Here is a 19,965-nt window from a genome sequence, read left to right on the forward strand (position 1 = left end):
CAGGTCGAATCTGATCTGTCCACAGCACGAGGCAGCATTAGCAACCAGGGAACAATGGCAAGAACCACCCTGGTGCTTAATTAGTTTGGAGTAAATCCTCTCAAACCGGCCTGTTTAAAGGGCCAGTTCACCCAGAATTACCAAACCAGACTATAAACTGGATTCCTCTTAATCATGCAAGGCTGCTTTTGTTTACACCAACTGTAAGAAATCACTGCCTCTTTGGGCAACTCTGACATCTGACCAGTTCAAGCAAAACTCACAAAAACACCAAAACCAGCAGCACTCCCATCTCTGCGCCATCTGTTTGAATGAATGCTCTCTGCGGGACTATTTTCAGCGGATAAATCCAGTGACTGTTACAGGTGTTAACAGCTGTGAAACTATGGAAATAGAGCTGTGTGTTACAGAGGAACAGGATAAACATCTTTAGGGCAAATAAGCCCAGCCTTTCACAATAAAAGCCAACCTCACCTCACTTCAGGATTATTTGTTTTTTTACTTTAAAATTTCACAGAGGTTCCTGCTGAAAACAGCAGGTTTAAAGTCTTCAAAAATGAGCATAAATAAATAAAGGTGAACTTCAGTCATGAAAAAACAGGTGGAAAATGTGTAACATTGAACTATTGCTTTGAGTTCTGTTGATCATTGTCACCAGTCCGACAAAACAGCTTCATGTAAAATGAAAAAGGATGATTTTTCAGATCTGAGGGTCCGTTCACATTAAAGTGTCCAGGCTTTAGAGTCTCTTTGGCACTGCGGTCATTTCATTCAGGGGCTCCAAAAATGTTTAGTTTAGTTTTTAAAGTGCTCGCATCCCCACGTTAAAGAGGAAACGGGAAGCAGGAGAGGAGCGAGTATCACAGTCTGACATGCCGGGCCAAGCCCAAGGGTGGAGGTGTCGCCCTGAGTGACAGCTGCAGCGGAAAGTCCAACTCAGTCAGAGACTTCCTGGTTTTCCAAGATGGGATCTGATGAAAAACAGAAAGGAAGTGATGCTCTGGTGTGTGCTCTGAGAAACTCATGCAGCAGTATGAATACTCTGATTACACACTCAGAGAGAAACTTAAGGCTACGTTTAAATTCACGTTTAATTTATTTTTCTATTTTTAATCATCAGAATTTCCAAATGCACCACAGGGGTAGAGGGCGTCAGATTTGAAAGCCTGGGTATTTTCACCCCGCCGCCATACAGACGGGCAGCATGGACACTAAAACACAACCTCATTTAAAAGACACAAAGGCTTAAAAACCCAATCAAACAGTTTGAATTTAAAGCAGCGCTCGTGTCCCAGCACACAGGGACTCATCTCTGAGCAGTAAAGGAGATGCTGAGCCTCATGGGACATGGTTACCATAGTTTCACTGACAGGAGGCAGAGCATAGATTCACAGTTACATTCTACTTTAACTGTGTGTGCGTGTTACCTGTTAGTGTGCTGCTGATGTTGGGAGGAGACACGATCAGCACGGCACTGCCAGACGTTATCCCAGAATGCACCATTGGAGCCTCCACCGGGGGGGAACGCAGGCCCTGACACACACAAACACACGCTGTTGTACTGTTCTCAGTCATCATTGTGTGCTCCCTCTGGGTACGAGGACAACACAGCTGACTTGGTTGTGTTGTGACCCCACCCTCCCCCCTTGTTGTTTCTCTCTGTACAAATATATTTATTTGTTTTATTTAAGTTAAAATTCTTACATATTCTGGCCATAAAAAAAGTTTTAATCCACAAAACTGGCTGGTGTTTCTATTATTTTGTCCACCCCTTTATTTATCAACAAAAACAGAACGATACTAACGGAAGCTTTACAAATTAAAAGCATGCAAACAACGTGTGAAGAAAAACAGAAGTTTCTACTTTGTCTGTGTCACTGAAGCCATTCGTCATTGGCTCCTGAGTTTCCGTGACGACGCTCTCCGACCCCTCCAACAGACTTGCGGTGTCGAGACGATCGTCCTGGCCCCGGGTCTCCGTCTCCACCACCAGCTGCGGCTGGCTGAGGGCTTCAGAGGAGGAGGAGGCGGGGTCAGAGGTGACAGTCTGGATGATGACGCCATCGCTGGAGCAGAGACTGTCGGCCTGGAGACGGAAAGCATGTGAAAAGAGGCACACACACACATACACACACACACGTTTACCCTCAGCAGGGCAGTAAACTGACCGACAGACTGTGGAGGATGATGTGTTCATGAGACGAGGGCGAGGAGCTCGTCGTCAGGGTAACGGTGCTGTTATTGGCTAAGCTCAGTGGAAGGCCCTGATTGGATGTTGTCTGGAGGTAGTAGGTTCCCGGGGTGCCGGTGGGCTGCAGGTGGAACGACTGCACAAAGAAAAGGTTTTAAATTCATTCATATTCATGTGTTTTATTGTGAAAGGCGCTCGTGGTGCTTACCGGCAGGATCTCAAAGGTCTGCAGCGCTCCAGCATTCAGTGTGATGGTCTCACTGTCGCTGGCTGCTGCCGCTGAATCTGACGCTAACACAGAAACACAAATAGAGCAACAGTCAGAGGTCTCGCTGTCAGGACAAGAACATCTGCAGCTGCAGGCAGCACACCTGTTACACGCTGTCCAACAGGTAAACCTCAATCACCTTCTTCTCTGATTCATCAGCACAGTCTGGTTCTAATTCTTCTTCTATGGTGGTTTAGTATCTCCATAAAAAAAAAAAAATTAGTGTGGCCACAGCACACGCAGAGGAAACGGACATGTGGGTGGTGTAGTTCAGGCGTGCAAGTCTCACCCAGGTGTGTGATCTGCAGCGGGATCTGTAAAGGAATCTGCAGTGCGGCCACAGAGCTGGGGCGGGGCTGGCTCCGCCGGTATTCTCGTCTAAACGGGTGAGTCGGATCTGAAGGGAGGAGGAGGAGGAGGAGGGGCTGCCCGGACCAGATGCCGACTGCGAGGAGGCCATGAGCTCCTGGAGGCCCTTCAGGAGGACTGGAGACGGAAACCACATCACGAGATTTTATTAATAGAAGGAGAGAATCAGAAACATGAGGAAATAAATGTTGGTATTAATTTGTGTGTGTGTGTGTGTGTGTGTGTGTGTGTGTGTGTGTGTGTATCCATACCACTGAAGGGGATGTCTTTATGATTGGCCACTTGTCTCTTGATGCTCCACCACTTGGATCGGAGCCACTGGGGCGATCGGACGCTGCTCCATCCGCCGGCGAGATCCTCCCACTTGATTTCATTCTCATCCTCCACGTCGAGCTCTGATATCCTGAAACACGGCATCAAGCTTACACATGGTTTACTATGCTCGCTCAGACACACGCGTGCACGCCCACGCCGCCATACCTGCGTACGAGGTTCAAGTCGTCCTCCTTCGTCCACTCAGTTCCTCCACTGTGCTTCCAGTTCAGGTAGTTCAGCCATTTAGACCGACACTGCTTTTCTGAGCGTGTGCGGACTCGATCAGCCACCGTCGCCCATGACACGCCTCCTGTGACCGCCGACCCCGGCGACACCCCTGCCATCTCGTATACGACCTCGGCAAGCCGTCGCTCCTCGTCCTCGCTCCATTTACCTGGTTTATAAAAACAGAGTGAATTTCAAAATAAAAGCAAGCATTTCAATATCTCTACAAGTACAAACGGCTGCTGTGCAGAACCTGTGTTGCATGTGTCCTTCATCAGCCGGCAGCGATCTTTCACAGAGGATGCGCTGCGACCTAGCGCAGCACCGATAGTCGCCCAGTCGTTCCCGTGTTTCTCCCTCAACCTAAACGCATCACATATAAACACGGGTTAGTGTGAAATCCATTCTACACCATTGTCAAGCGCTTGTTAAAAACAAAGTTGTACTTACGCCTTCAGCTTCTCGATCTCTTCAGGAGTGTACCTAAGACACAAATCACTCCTTAAACACAGAAACCAACAAACTTGCACTGCCTTTCTTCCACCATCTTTTCTCCGTGCACTCACTTGCCGACATGGTTACGGTTGTCGTACATCCGGAGGACTCGTCTGTAGACGGCGAACAGCGGCCTGTTTAACCCCAACGCCACAGAGCGGTAGAAGTCCTTCCTCTCCTCTTTGGACATCTCAAAGATGATCTCTGCCGGGTCCTCGATGCCACGGCCCTGAGATCGTGGCCACAAGAACAGTTTAACGTCATCAGACGTCACAGAGGCAGAAATTGTGTCAGGGACCAGCCCACGTACCTTCACATACTGGTCGATGTTCCTCATGAGGATGTCGATCTCCTCTTTAGACCACATGCCCTGTTTCCACTTATGACCTGAAAGGGAAGAGACCTGAAAAACCTGCATTGTTTCTAATGAACAGCAGGGGGCGACTCGTCTGGACTCCAGCCATATGAAAGTCTTTCCTGAGGAGTTCATGGTCCCAGTCGCTGGTTTGAGTAAAAAATTGTTTATTTTATACATTCGAGTTTCATTTAAAGTCAAAAAGGAGAAGAAAAATCAGCTTTTACCTGACTTTATTTTCCCCTTTGTTAAGTTTGGCTTTATTAGAACTTTTTATTGTGTACTTTGCTGCTGCTAACGGACTCCAGCATCCATCCAGGCGGACTACGAGGTGTGGAGTAGGCATCCTAAATAAACATCATGCTGTCTTCAACAGGACTCTAAACTAGAGTCTGACACCATGAAGTCATCAGGAAAGAGTTCACTGAGCTCATTTTCACACAGACATCCATAGACTCTGACTTCTTCTGGGTTGTGCTGTTTTCTCTAAGCCTCTGAGTGAGCTGCATTCACTGTCTGCTACAGAGGTTCCGGCCTCGTTGATACCTTTATTAGCCAGCGTGTCTTTGTCTTCTTTAGTCGTGAACCAGGCCTGACTGACGGGCGACACCTCCGTCTTCTGATTGGCTGAGAGGGAGTCTTCATCTTCCTGTAGGATCTGCAAACACAAAGTGATCAAAATGAAAACCTCTGTTCAGTCACACCCCATTCTCTTACATTTAATCCATTTCATATAAATAAAGCTCCTTTTTGTTTTCCGTCACTTTGCTTTTATTAAAGCAGAAACAGCTCACTTTCAACTGGTGGCTCATCCTTACAGGAAACTACACAGAGCAAATAAAGAACGCTTGAAGAAGAAAAAAGGAGCCTGAGCACCACCTGAATCTGAGTGACGCTGTCCTCAGACAGCTCGTCCGGCGTGGGCGTCATCGTCACCTCGAAGGTCTCCGCCTGAGTGTCCGACACTGAGAAACAACACGGATAATCTTTTACCCTCAAACCTTATTATCCTGCCAGAAACCCAAACAACTTCACATATCTGAAGCTTTCTTTGTGCCATTTAATGCAGACATTAACAGCAAACTCCATAAACCAGCATGAGGACAATGACATCACCAGCAGGTACTTTCTGGCTGAAGAGACCAGGATCTGAACAGTCTGAGTTACCTTACTTGTACAGGGAGTGCAGAATTATTAGGCAAATGAGTATTTTGTCCACATCATCCTCTTCATGCATGTTGTCTTACTCCAAGCTGTATAGGCTCGAAAGCCTACTACCAATTAAGCATATTAGGTGATGTGCATCTCTGTAATGAGAAGGGGTGTGGTCTAATGACATCAACACCCTATATCAGGTGTGCATAATTATTAGGCAACTTCCTTTCCTTTGGCAAAATGGGTCAAAAGAAGGACTTGACAGGCTCAGAAAAGTCAAAAATAGTGAGATATCTTGCAGAGGGATGCAGCAGTCTTAAAATTGCAAAGCTTCTGAAGCGTGATCATCGAACAATCAAGCGTTTCATTCAAAATAGTCAACAGGGTCGCAAGAAGCGTGTGGAAAAACCAAGGCGCAAAATAACTGCCCATGAACTGAGAAAAGTCAAGCGTGCAGCTGCCAAGATGCCACTTGCCACCAGTTTGGCCATATTTCAGAGCTGCAACATCACTGGAGTGCCCAAAAGCACAAGGTGTGCAATACTCAGAGACATGGCCAAGGTAAGAAAGGCTGAAAGACGACCACCACTGAACAAGACACACAAGCTGAAACGTCAAGACTGGGCCAAGAAATATCTCAAGACTGATTTTTCTAAGGTTTTATGGACTGATGAAATGAGAGTGAGTCTTGATGGGCCAGATGGATGGGCCCGTGGCTGGATTGGTAAAGGGCAGAGAGCTCCAGTCCGACTCAGACGCCAGCAAGGTGGAGGTGGAGTACTGGTTTGGGCTGGTATCATCAAAGATGAGCTTGTGGGGCCTTTTCGGGTTGAGGATTGAGTCAAGCTCAACTCCCACTCCTACTGCCAGTTTCTGGAAGACACCTTCTTCAAGCAGTGGTACAGGAAGAAGTCTGCATCCTTCAAGAAAAACATGATTTTCATGCAGGACAATGCTCCATCACACGCGTCCAAGTACTCCACAGCGTGGCTGGCAAGAAAGGGTATAAAAGAAGAAAAACTAATGACATGGCCTCCTTGTTCACCTGATCTGAACCCCATTGAGAACCTGTGGTCCATCATCAAATGTGAGATTTACAAGGAGGGAAAACAGTACACCTCTCTGAACAGTGTCTGGGAGGCTGTGGTTGCTGCTGCACGCAATGTTGATGGTGAACAGATCAAAACACTGACAGGATCCATGGATGGCAGGCTTTTGAGTGTCCTTGCAAAGAAAGGTGGCTATATTGGTCGCTGATTTGTTTTGTTTTGTTTTTGAATGTCAGAAATGTATATTTGTGAATGTGGAGATGTTATATTGGTTTCACTGGTAAAAATAAATAATTGAAATGGGTATATATTTGTTTTTTGTTAAGTTGCCTAATAATTATGCACAGTAATAGTCACCTGCACACACAGATATCCCCCTAAAATAGCTAAAACTAAAAACAAACTAAAAACTACTTCCAAAAACATTCAGCTTTGATATTAATGAGTTTTTTGGGTTCATTGAGAACATGGTTGTTGTTCAATAATAAAATTATTCCTCAAAAATACAACTTGCCTAATAATTCTGCACTCCCTGTATTTTATGATATTTTGCTGGATTTGAGTAAATTTAGAGTTTGAGTAAATGAAAACCCTCTCATCAGGATGCAGCTGCCGCAGCTGTTAGCAGGAACCATGTGAGGTGATTTCAGTGTGACTCACTGTAGTCATGAACGGGGAACGGTCCCGAGCTCGTCTGACCCGGCAACGTGACGACGGAGAACTGAGGTGTGTCCGAGTTTTCCTGCTCGTCTGTGGAGAGTCGCAGCTTCTTCTGGAGTGGCTCCGAGTCCTCGTCTGCGCGCACACACGCACACACACACACACGCACACACACACACACACACACACACAGACTTATTTCTATAGCCTTAATCTGACAAAAACATCATCTAAAATTTTTGTTGTTATTTTTAGTTTCACTTTTATATTAATTGGGGTTTTAATAACGTATAAGTTTTAAGAAGTGTCAAATTTATGAGAAAAAACTTTGTTTTACAAAAATTGGCTAATTTAAAAACTCAGAAAATGATCAGGAGAAAAATTCATTTATGAGGAAAAAAGGAAAATTATCAGAAAAAAAGAAAAATTTATATGAATAAATTTTTTTTTTTAAACTTAAAAACTGAGAAATATGAGGAAAATGCTCAAATTTATAGGAAAAATGACAAGAAAACATCACAAATTTGAACCCTGGCTGGTCCGCTTTGCACTCAGGTGCAGTGGGAGAGAAACAAACCCACAGGAGCAAAAAAAAAAAAAAAAAAAATGTTTTCGTTTATGGAAAGAATAAACTGAGTAATTAAACTGTGACAATTAAAAAAAGCAAAAAAGTGTTTTACTTTAATCAAAATCACCACACAGAATGTTAAATTTAAAAACTTTGAACCTGCTTTAAGTGTACTGATTAGTTACTGATGGCTGATTGATTTTTGTGTGTAGACCCACCAGAGGGAGGACAGTGCAGTATGATGCTTCCATCACTGTCCTGCGTGAGCGTTACAGATTTGACGGTTTCTAAAGCGCCGGCGTCGTCGTCCTCTGCGGCCGAACTCATCCTGCAGCTGCAGAGAGACACATAGACGAACTCAGAGCAATTTCACAGCCACAGGTGTTCTCAGGTACTAATTTCACTACGACTACCACCACACCAAATGATCACAATTTGGTGTGTTCGTAATAGGCAGCAAAGCGGCTTGTAGGTTAGAGGCGCCCTATATAGGATTATTCTCTCTTTTTTCTCTATCAGTGATGCTCCAGAGTCTGCTATGATCAATAATATAATAGAAGAAGTGCTGAAGCAGCTTCTTTAGTGTTTACAGGGTTCAATCAGCTCGTATTTTGGCATCAGACACCTCAGGGTCACCTCACTTGGATAGAAACCTTCATAATAAAAACTATTTACAGCAAAAAGCTGCAAGGACTGGACGGATTTCGACTCTGTGGCTGCCTGAACTGAAGATGGGAAAATCTACATTTCTGCACACTAAATCTGACTCATGACTAATCTCAGTCCTGATTAAGCTTGTTAATTATTTGCTTCTTTAAAAAAAAAGTAATAAAATGTCACACTTTCCAGGTAAGTCGTTTTTCTGTCCAACCATCAGGGTTTTTCTAGCTCCAAATGGGTCATTTGGGTGATTGATCACATAATTATATTTTATAAATATGTGCATATATTATATATATTAAAAAAATCAAATAACTGCCTAAAACTCAAATTTCACTGACAGTGATAGAATACTACTACTACTAATAACAATGTGCACAACACAGTTAGCACCCTCTTAATTAAAAGAAGCATAACACGGTAACTACAACATAATTTATTACTTTTAGGTGAGTTATAGAAGTTGTAAATGGACTGATTCTTATATAGCGCTTTTCTACTCTCCCGGAGTACTCAAAGCACTGTATACAACATGCCTCATTCACCCATTCACACCCACTCATACAAGCACTTCAAAACTCAAGTGCAAACTAACCAACATTCACACTCCCATGAATGCATTGGAGGGCAACTTGGGGTTAGTATCTTTCCCAAGGATATTTGGCATGCAGCCTGGGGAAGCCAAGGATCAAACCACCAACCTTCCAATCAGCAGCTGATCTGCTCTACCACCTAAGCCACAGTCACCCACTGTACTTTTGTAATTATTCAGACATCATATGATGCTGAGTTTGCAAAAATGAGGGTATAAAATGTTTTAGTAGATGTTTTTATAATGAAAAAGAGCTCATAGACAACAAAACTAAAATCACAGTCAGAACTCTCTTCCAAAATCTGTCACTGTAAGCTAAGCACCATCACTGTAACTCAGTTCCAGCAGTGTCACTGTAGATGTGTCATGCATGTGATCTTACACCGGTTTATGAAGACAATAAATACTGTTAAACCATATAAGTTAACATATGTGTTACTTTTATTGTGTACACACCAATGTCCTTTGAAAAACAGAGGGATTAAAAGAAAAAATGAATGCTGACAGACATTTCTTTTCCCCAACAATAAAGTATAATAACATTTATTATCATCAGATGCGGCCGGTAAATTCAGGGGAGTACCTGTGAATGCTTATGTGATTTATAAAATGCAATAATTCTACACTGCTCGCTGCCGCCCCCCACTGTTTTGAGGGGAAATATAACAAACAAAGAAAGGTGTAAATTTTTCAAATATTCCGCATTTCTTTGAGAGTAAATGCATAAAATGTAAGTCTTTAATATTTTCCTCCAATTTAGGATCAATGATACGTTTACTGGCATTTAATCAACAAAACTCTGTTAAATTTGGAGGTTTTTAAACGGAGTTTGACGAACGCTGCTGTGCATCGTTATTTACACCGATGAAAAGATCGATTCTACGCAGACTAACGCGTCTTTAATATTACGCTTACATGAACGTTAGAACAGAGACTAGCGCTATTCTAACACAGAAGCTGTAATGTGACACGAACAAAGACCGGCATCCCCAACACTCAGTGAAGCTGACTTAATGCTAACCGTTAGCCTGCTGAAAGCTAAGCAGCTGAATGAAAGAAGAAAACTCTCCGGCGCCATGTTAGTCGACAAGCTGTAGCTTATGGCGTCTGTGCAGTTTGACACTGTTTTTGCGATTTATTCTCGGCTTTGGTGCAATTTTTATCGCTCCGAGCTTTCTCCGCGCCCCTCACCGGCTTCGACAACCAAACAGAAGGTGAATTTTACTTTTGATTTGGCTACTTACTTCCTGTTTTTAGTCCGGGAACTTGCAAGTTACCAGGATGAAGGTAAGTGCCAGGATGGAGGCTCGGCAGCGCGAAGGCCAGCCGGTTGCCAGGTCCGTACAGTATCCGTAAATTGGCGGAGTTCATGCTTATGTTATTTATATTTCATGGTTTTTATTAAACGGCATCTACGACTGAAGCGCCATAAAAAGGTAAAAAAGAAAACACAGTTTTGTCTAATTAAAACAAGAAATAAATCAGTAAAACTGAAAGCTGCAAGTGTAAAATATATGAGGTTGTCTTTCCCCTCATGAATTTTGCATTTTTCTCTGGTAAATGTGTGATGAGTTTTTTTGTTAATGTAACTATTTAAAGTCTTAGAATTTTATTTTTATTTACTTATTTTGTTAGTTAATGTTTGATTTTACCTCCCTGGTGAAGTCCTTTAATTCGTTCATTCTTTAGCCTTCTGTTCCATTATTTATATGAATTATAAATAAGTTAAACAAACACAGTGCAGATTTAATAATTAAAACAGTAAACTCAGGATTACAGGCTGAGTGGATTTAAGAACAGATGTAAACTACAGAAACAACGTAATGAAACACGAAAGCTTCTTCAAACCACTCAAATCAAACCTGGCAACAACTATGTCCGCGCTGAAATGTGTCCGGGTAGCCACAGGGAATATTTCTTACTGTTTGAGGTACTTCTCTCGTAGTTTTAACAAATTAAAAGTATCAATTTTGATGTAATAAATTTTTGTCTTTCTTAGTGTGTCTCGCGCGGCCGCTTTTTGTACGTTAGCTACTCGCGCTTCGTAAATTACAAATAGTTCCGCCTTTGTTTTAGCCGGACTGTTACTAGCGACGGGCAGTTAATGGAAGCTGCTAAAATCCAAATCCACATTTTAAGATTTAGAGTAAAAATCTGCGCAGAGACATGGAGGAGCAGCCGCTCAGAGTGTAAGTGTGCTCCGTGAACACAGGACCTGCGGGTCTGATAACGCAGCGTCCGGTTAAATGTAGCTTCTGGTTAAATCGATGCTGTTTATGTTGTCCATGTTGATTATGTTGGTTTAACCTATGATGTCAGAGGATCTCCGTTTCTAATTCAAACACGTTGATAAAATAAAAATATGAAAACCCTTCCGTTAACAGGCGTGTAAAACTCACCGGGTCAGGGTCTTCTAATTGTTTCCTTTTTCGGAACTGTTTAGATGCAAAAATGTGACCGCTCTCACCAGACTTAAAACACATTTTAGACAATTTAAGCGTTTCTTATTAACTTCACATTTATATGTTATAAATACGCGTCATAGACACACATTTAATGTCAGTGTTCAGCAGTGAAAAATACGGCATACATATCCACCCCCAGGATACATTCTAAAACCGTCCGCCTCATGTACAATCTATTTAAAATTGTGTCACATTTAAGGTTTGAAAATATACGAGGTCATCACTTTTATTTCGGCATACTGTATTACACTAAAATATACAGAACTTCGTTAAAAACTTGCATGATTCAAGGTTGCATTAAACAGTCTCCACATTTATTTACGTTATATCATATGACGTAGAGGCATGTTTGATATTTGCAGTTTGTGGTGAAAAATCTGCACTTTACCAGAATATATTAACGTCATTTTAATTAAAAAGAATGAATTCTGTTGATATTTTTTAATCATTGTTATTGCTAATTTATTTTGTTTTAATGTAAGAGGCACTTTGTGCTATTGATGTTTCAGTGACCAACTGTCCAACTTTACCAGTGAACAAGGCAGCATTCAAGTCCCCAAAACACAATAGTTCTTTGTAGACTGTCTGATGTTTTCCAGAGGAAATCATCCATAAATTTTCTAGATTGTTAAAATATTAAAACGTGTGTGTTTCTAGTTTGGCGTGTGGGGACGTTGAAGGCCGTCTGAACGCTTTGTTCAACCGAGTCCAGGCCATCCAGAAGAAGACTGGGCAGTTTGATGTGAGTCAGATGCTTCACATTTATGGGCAGAAATCTGTGCCATCAGAAACTGAATTTGAATAAGTTAAATTTGAATCTGAATTGTAACTTGAATAAATGTTTTTGAAAACTGAATTTGAATTAGTCTAATTTGAAATTGAATTTATGGTTTGAAAATGATAATCACTAAATTGAAATGGAATTTTTATATATTGAAAATGAATTCATTTGCTTTGAAACTGCATTTTATCCTTTAAAAATTCAGCTCTCGAATAATTTCAGTTTCACTCTCACCATTCAGTTTCAGTTCTACAATTCAATTTCAGTTCCAAAATTCAGTTTTTTTGGAACTTACATTAGTAAGTCTAATTCATTAGTGCAGCATCACTGGATCACCAGTTTATCCGCTGGTCATTCGACATGACGAATGACTTCTGAAGTCTTAATTCAGCTCAAGACGCTGTAGATTCCCGTCAGTAACACTTTCGGTCTGCTAGTAAAACGTAGTTCTATTAATCTGCGCTCTTGAACCGGAACCGGATGTAAGTTCCAAAAAACTGAATTTTGGAACTGAAATTGAATTGTAGAACTGAAACTGAATGGTGAGAGTGAAACTGAAATTATTCGAGAGCTGAATTTTTAAAGGATAAAATGCAGTTTCAAAGCAAATGAATTCATTTCAATATATAAAATTCCATTTCAATTTAGTGATTATCACTTTCAAACCATAAATTCAATTTCAAATTAGACTAATTCAAATTCAGTTTTCAAAAGCATTTATTCAAGTCACAATTCAGATTCAATCTGAGCAATTCAAATTCAAATTTAACTTATTCAAATTCAGTTTCTGATGGCACAGATTTCTGCCCATACACATTACCCAGTTATCTTTTTAATGATTTGTCGGTTTTTATTTCTGTTTAGATTTTTTTTAATGTACATTTGACAGTTTTTTTTTCTTGTTGTAGTAGCCATGCTTTTATTTTAAATGTTTTTTTTTTAAATTATTTTAATTTATGACATTTTTATCATAAATTTGTTTTTCCTCATATCTGTCCTTTTTCCCCACATAAACTTGCCTTTTTTACAGTAAGCTTCTTCTTATGAATTTGCCATTTTCTTTTGTTACCAGTTTTCCTCTGTAAGTTTGCCAGTTGCTTTCACGTGAATTTGTCAGCTGTTTCTCTTTTTTTTTCTGGCAACTTTGCATTTTTTCTTCTAAATCAACCAGTTTATTTATTTTGAATTCACACTTGTTTATAGACTTATCCTTACAGACTTTCTCTGGTAGATATCTCATTTTGTTTCTCATAAAACTTTTTATTCTTTTTTTTTTTCCATCCAAGTTTCCCCCCGTCCATCCCCTTAAATATTTTCTTTTTGCCTTCAGTGACCTGGTACATCATTGTATAGAACTGTGTGTTAAGTTATATTAAAACATCCGTAATTGTCTTTAAGTTGTGGTGATTTTCACATCTGTTTCCCACCAGTTGCTGCTGTGTGTTGGAGAGTTTTTTGGAACAACGCCGGAAGCTGAAGCCGAGTGGCAGCTGTACAAAACCGGAGCCAAGAAAGGTGAAAAAACCTGGAACATCCGGGCAGATGCTCATCTTTATTGTTGCTTTTGACCACAGGGGGCACTGTTACATTGATAGAATTGCATAAGAACTCAACAGCGCCTCCTGTGGTCATGCTGACATTAAGCATGTTCTTTGGCGTTTTCTGAGGAAATTCGAAAGAATTTCTTTTTTTTGTGCCTCCTCAGCTCCAATCCACACGTACATCCTTGGAGCGGCAAGCCAGGAAACGGTAAAGAATTTCCCGAACGCCGATGGCTGTGAGCTTGCTGAAAACATCACATATCTTGGTAAGGGTACACGCATATTCATGACCTTTTAATAAAAACATGAAACCAGCATGTGACTCAGCGCTCTCATCTGTGCGTTACAGGCCGGCGTGGTGTGTTTACCGGCGTGTCAGGACTACAGATCGCCTATGTCAGCGGTCACGAAGCCCGGCAGGAACCGGCGCCGGCTCATTGCTTCACCTCCAAAGATCTGGTGGCCCTCATGACTCCTCTCACCAGCAGCTCCAAATTTAAAGGTGTTGACATCCTGCTGACATCGCAGTGGCCCCGAGGAGTGTGGCACTACGCAAACAACCCGGTAATAAAGAAGTCTATGCTGCTTTAATTTTACTGCCTCTGACCCCACGAGATGCTGAATGCATTCTTCTGAACTCTGTTTGGCAGGAAGTGAACACAAAACTTTGTGGAAGCAACTCGATAGCCAGCCTCGCAGACAAACTGAAACCACGATACCACTTTGCAGCACTAGAGGGCGCTCACTATGAAAGACTCCCATACAGGTAAGCTGAAGATCGGTGGGGGACCTCACTGATGACCCTGTTAATCAATTTCTTCTGGATATCAAAGAACCTTAAACCTGCATTATTTTGATTGGCCAGTAGGGGTGACCCCTCTGGCAGAAGTCAGATTGATTAGAAGCAATTGTATGGTTCTTGTTTTACGTTACTCCCATGTTTCACTCTGTCTATTGGCAGGAATCATGTTGTTCTTCAAGAAAATGCTCAACACGTCAGCCGCTTCATCGCTCTGGCAGCTGTCAACAACCCCGCCAAGAAGAAGGTGCGTTTCCATGCAAGACAAAGAATCAGTTACATGGAGATTATGTGCATAGCTGCATTTATTAAAACTTTGTATCAAGGTTTTCTTAAAAGTTGGGAAAACATCAAAATCTGTGATTAATATAGTCCTTAAAAAACTGCTTAGAAACCACACAGAAAAGACAGTTCAGAACTTGTCTGAGATTATCGTGTTTTAAAGTTTTCTTCACTGAGCAATGAATCCAGTGATCGTTGTCTGTGCATGCATGAATCCAGTGCAAACAGGAAGCCCTAATAGCCAATTCAGCTGAACTAAATTTAGACTCTAGGTAACAGCAGCCCACAGGAGACCCTCCCTGTTATTTTAAAACTCTAATGTAGACCCTGGTTCTCCTGCAGGAAATGCAGGTAACACAGCAGATCCGTGCTAAAAGGTTCCTGCTGTGGATAGGGCTGCCATGATTAGTCGACTAGTCACGATTACGTCGACTATCAAAATCGTCGATGACTAATTTAATAGTCGACACGTCGTTTGAAGCTTTGTAAGATCCCAAAAGACGCAGGAATAAGTTGTAGGATTTAAGAGTGTAATAATGGACTGAAACAGAAGATGGCAGCACTGCATGTACAAGGATGCCAGCTGCCGTTAAACCCCGAAGAAGAAGAAGCTGTGTCCCAGAATTCATAGCGTGGCCGTGCTCAGTTTTCAACAATGGCGGCAGCTAGTTAGTTTTAATATTACTCTTATTATTCTTTCTGGGTCACAAAATAAACGTTTAACATATTTTCAGGCAAGAATGTAGCTGTGTAAACCTCAAATATCTGCTTGGTTTATCAAGACACCACATGTTCTCAAAAGCGCTCCGACGTTTTCGGAGACGTCTGTTACCCACCAGCTCGATAGCTAGCCGGGGTTCAAGGCTCACTAGAGCCGGTGAGAACACCGGACTCCCGGCAAATCGTTTTCAAACCCACCGCCGTCTTTCGCTACTCAGGCTAAACATGATATATTAGTCACTTAGATAACTTAAAAATGTTATTGTTTGGCTTTTTTTCACTATTTTATTTGTTCCTGAGTAAATCGGTTTGGCTGAGAGTAAAGTTATAGTTTTTACACAGCTGAATAAACGTCAAGCAGACAACTGATTATCAGAAGTGTGAGATGCTCGAGAATATACTCCGGTGTCCTGTTATATTTTAGATAGCAAGGAGCAGACGGCTGAGTTTATTAAACTCCACCGAAACAATCTGCAAATTTCATTTAAATTTAATAAACTATCATCTTGTCTTTATTTTTAGTTAGCACATACCTTAAACACTTAAAGCTGTAAGCTAATGATAGTTATATAAGAGCCGATGCATGATGGTGCAATAAGCTGTACATTTTACGTCCAATGGATGCATGAATTAGTTGACTAATCGCAAAAATAATCTGTGACTAGTCGACTATCAAAATAATCGTTTGTGTCAGCCCTAGCTGTGGAAAATTCTCCAAATGTATCTTCTTTCTGTCTGCAGTATCTGTATGCCTTCAACATAATCCCCATGAAGACCATGGACCCCACAGAGCTTGTGAAGCAACCGCAAGACGTCACGGAAAACCCGTACAGATGCCCCACGAAAGACAAGACAGACACACAAAAGACTGCCTTCAGCGCCACAGAGGAGGTTTGTTTGGAGTCCTCACTGCCTCGCTGTGGAGATTCACAGCCACTAGAATTCACCTTGACTCTTATCTAAATCACCTTTGAATGCGTATTTGAGGTTTTAAAGTACAAAACGTTGTTATATTTGTGCCAGGAGCCAGCCAATCAGTATTTCTTCGACCTGAGCAAGAAGCAGGGTGGAGGCTCTCGGGGCCACAGCAGGAAGAGGCACTCTGACGGAGACAGGCGAGGGCGAGACGAGCAGCATCATCAGGGGCAGCCCAAGCAGCCCCGCCGGCACCGTGAGTCCAGCCACATTCTGTTTAGATCTGGTTTAAGAAAGAACTCGTTAGTGAGTGTGGTTTTGTGAGGTTACACAGATAATTTGTTTTTCTGTGTGCAGCTCAGCCCTCGGGTCCATGCTGGTTCTGTCTGGCCAGCCCTCAGGTGGAGAAACACCTCGTCATCAGCATAGGAACACACGTGAGTTCATGCTGTTCATAAATCCACATCACAGAAGCTCCTTCGAGACTTCACGTAAAAGCGTTATAGCCGAGTGAGGATGGTGATTTGTTCTGCAGTGTTACCTCGCGCTGGCCAAAGGCGGTTTGACTCCTCGCCATGTGCTGATCCTCCCCATCGGACACTACCAGTCGGTGGTGGACCTGAGCTCGGAGGTGGTGGAGGAGATGGAGAAGTACAAGTCAGCCCTGAGGAAGTTCTACAAGAGCAAAGGAGAGCGCTGTGTGCTGTTTGAGAGGAACTACAGGAGCCAGCATCTGCAGCTGCAGGTAGAAACACGACCAAGAAAACGTGTTTTAATTCAGTGTTATTCGTGATTGTTAGTATTGTTTTTCAGTTACACTGTAAGGTGAAGATTTTCAAGTTTTGACAGATGCAGTGTGTAGGAGTGTCACTTAATCTAAAATAACTAACTAAAGCTTCATAATTCTATTTTTTTTAATAAATGTATCTTGTATCTTAAATTTGATTATGCAGGTACACAAAAGATATTTAACTGTAACAAATGATGAAGTAACACAAACTAAAACAATAAAAAGGTTAACAAAGATGTGGTAAACTTGGGCACTTTATGCAAAGCTGCTAAAATAATTTGAGATTGAGCGTAGAATTAGATACATATTTTTTAAGCTTGCTATCGCTGACATACTGGCTTCTTGTAAGTCACACATGGGCAATAAATTAGCACATTTAAACTCCTTGTATCTTTATTTAGACTATGATTCCTGTGATCCAAGCACAGGATTAGAAACGTAAAACGATTTTTATTTACTGGCAAATTTGCTGATCTTTTTTTTTTTTTTTTTTAATTTATCATCTTCTTGTTATTGTCATTCAGGTTGTGCCGGTGCCGTTGAACCGCTGCGCCACAGAGGACATCAAGGAGGCGTTCATGGTCCAGGCTCAAGAGCAACAGATGGAGATGATGGAGATTCCTGAACACACTGACCTCAAGCAGGTACCCGAAAACACACCAGGAGTACAGTGGTTTGTCTATTCTTGGATTTTTAACATCTAATTGAAAAGCTGAATAAAACGTGTGTGTTCAGATTGCTCCTCCAGGGACTCCATATTTCTATGTAGAGCTGGACTCGGGGGAGAAGCTCTTCTACCGCATTCAAAAACATTTTCCTCTGCAGTTTGGAAGGTGAGCATCAGTCCCCATGAAACACCCTTTGTTTACCTGTGAATATAAAGAAAAGCCTCAAAACTTCACCACTGCCAGTGTCATCTTTTAAAGCTAAAATAAATCTGTTTCTAATGAAATGTTACGTATAAATGCAGATGTTGTCCCGATGTGTTTTTAAATCACATTTGGATTAGATTATTCGAATAAAAAGATAAAGCAGGTCATTCTGTTTATAGCTGGGTTCTCTATCAAATAACAGAATTATCAAAACGTCATCAGAAAAATTACATGATATCAGAAAGTGTAAAAACAAAAGCCTCCACAGGGGGCGCCAGAGAGCTGGACAGTCAGTAGGACTTACCATTACCCGTTATGTATATACAGATATACCCACAAACCTGTTTAAAAAGTCAGGGAAAAGATGCTTTGGTTGGCAGAGAATTATTTAGTCATATTGGTAAATAATTATTACCAATAATTCTGCGCACTGTTAACATGTTTTGTTCACGTAAATATGCACTGATCTTAAAATGACAAGTTGCTGTTTCCAAAATGTCAGTCAGGAAATTTTAGGGTAAAAACTTGATGGGAGGTCAGAATTACACTGCAGGAGAATAATGTCAGTGTCACAGAGTAACGGGGTGTGTGTGTGTGTGTGTGTGTGTGTGTGTGTGTGTGTGTGTGTGTGTGTGTGTGTGTGTGTGTGTGTGTGTGTGTGTGTAGGGAGGTTCTGGCTAGCGAGGCGGTGCTAAACATCCCAACTCGAGCTGACTGGAAAGAGTGTAAACAAAGCAAAGAGGAGGAGGAGGAGGGCTCCAAACAGCTGAGAGATGACTTCCAGCCATATGACTTCACCTGGGATGAATAATTTACACACACACACACACACACACACACACACACACACACACCCCTGCACTTGTACAACTAGCTTTGTGGGGACTATGGATGATGCAATGCATTGTGAGGACAGTTGCTGGTATAATGCATTCCTCTTCATCCATCCTGAACATGAAAATTGAGTCAAACGACCTTTTTAATACAGTGTCTTCTTGCTTTTGTTTCTGCTTTTTTTATGACATTCACTGTCATCTTAACTATATCAATCCACTATTTTGGGTGGAATGAGATTGCAGAGAGTTAACAAAGTTTAATTTTGTACGAAGCATCTCATTTGTGCCGTGTGTTAGCATTAGTTAGTTGACTTTGTTACCTTTGGATAAAGCTGTGTCCAGTCTTTATGCTAAGCTAACTGGGTTCAATTCTCTGGTGTAATGCTCAGTAAAAATTTGCATCATATCTCAAACAATTTTTTTAAAATCAGATTTTGTTTTACATAGTATCTGTATTTCTTTTTAATAGTCACAGTGAGGTAACAGGAGTGTAACTGTAAACCTCACTGTTGGGTTGTCTGTTTTTAATTTATTTGTTTTTGTTTTTTGTTTTTTCAAATTTAAAACAAAAGAAATTATGATTTCTAGCGTTTAAAATGTGAATAGTAACCCTTTTTTGTTGCCACCTGTTTATCAACATGCGACTTATGGTTTTGGAAAACAGTCTGTAGTATAGTTTGGTTCCCCTGCTAGAAAAAAAAAAAAAAAAAATACTTGACAAAAAAAGCAGAAATCTTGAGACTTAAATATTTCCTCAAATTCTGAACCAGCTCAGAAATATTTTCTATTATTTCTACCACACATATGGGTGAAGTTGCTTTTAATGCCTCATATTTTGTAAATAAAATCAAATTTAAAATGTAATTTTGGATTGATGTCACATTTTTTTCAGTATTACTATGTAGTTTAACACATCTCCCACTGTGCATTGCCCCTACAGAAATACAAAATTTGAAGTCCAGATAATTGTTGTATTCATTATTTTTTATGTAATTTTTTATTCAATTATACACAAGTGTTCTCATCTTTTTTTAAATTTTGTAGAGTATGTTATGAAAATAT

General features: G+C 41.2%; 2 protein-coding genes across 2 annotated transcripts; one reads left to right on the forward strand and one right to left on the reverse strand.

Annotated features, from left to right (window-relative positions):
• Positions 1-186: 186 nt before the first annotated feature.
• dmtf1 (cyclin D binding myb-like transcription factor 1) lies at positions 187-10,266 on the reverse strand. Its single transcript, XM_005463478.4, is given in 18 exon segments — positions 187-971; positions 1,428-1,533; positions 1,865-2,086; positions 2,169-2,327; positions 2,400-2,482; positions 2,749-2,806; positions 2,809-2,945; positions 3,080-3,231; positions 3,309-3,537; positions 3,622-3,731; positions 3,819-3,851; positions 3,935-4,092; positions 4,174-4,250; positions 4,765-4,876; positions 5,098-5,183; positions 7,083-7,217; positions 7,869-7,984; positions 10,147-10,266. Coding segments are annotated over 17 exon segments (2,001 nt in total). The 5' UTR covers positions 7,978-7,984; positions 10,147-10,266; the 3' UTR covers positions 187-936.
• Positions 10,267-10,933: 667 nt separating this feature from the next.
• On the forward strand, positions 10,934-19,767 carry cwf19l1 (CWF19 like cell cycle control factor 1). Its single transcript, XM_003458444.5, has 14 exons — positions 10,934-11,091; positions 12,025-12,109; positions 13,579-13,663; positions 13,854-13,955; positions 14,039-14,253; positions 14,340-14,455; positions 14,651-14,735; positions 16,232-16,381; positions 16,514-16,661; positions 16,763-16,842; positions 16,941-17,150; positions 17,720-17,839; positions 17,931-18,028; positions 18,734-19,767. The coding sequence occupies exons 1-14, from the start codon at positions 11,069-11,071 to the stop codon at positions 18,876-18,878; spliced, it is 1,662 nt and encodes a 553-aa protein (XP_003458492.1). The 5' UTR covers positions 10,934-11,068; the 3' UTR covers positions 18,879-19,767.
• The last annotated feature ends 198 nt before the right edge of the window (positions 19,768-19,965 follow it).

The sequence above is a fragment of the Oreochromis niloticus genome, linkage group LG17 (genome assembly GCF_001858045.2).
Source record: "Oreochromis niloticus isolate F11D_XX linkage group LG17, O_niloticus_UMD_NMBU, whole genome shotgun sequence".
Taxonomy (NCBI): domain Eukaryota; kingdom Metazoa; phylum Chordata; class Actinopteri; order Cichliformes; family Cichlidae; genus Oreochromis; species Oreochromis niloticus.

Coding starts and splice junctions, on each gene's coding strand:
- cwf19l1 (XM_003458444.5), top strand. CDS start 11,069: ATGGAGGAGCAGCCGCTCAGAGT. Junction 14,456..14,650: donor TATGAAAGACTCCCATACAG/GTAAGCTGAAGA, acceptor GTCTATTGGCAG/GAATCATGTTGTTCTTCAAG. Junction 16,382..16,513: donor CCTTCAGCGCCACAGAGGAG/GTTTGTTTGGAG, acceptor TATTTGTGCCAG/GAGCCAGCCAATCAGTATTT.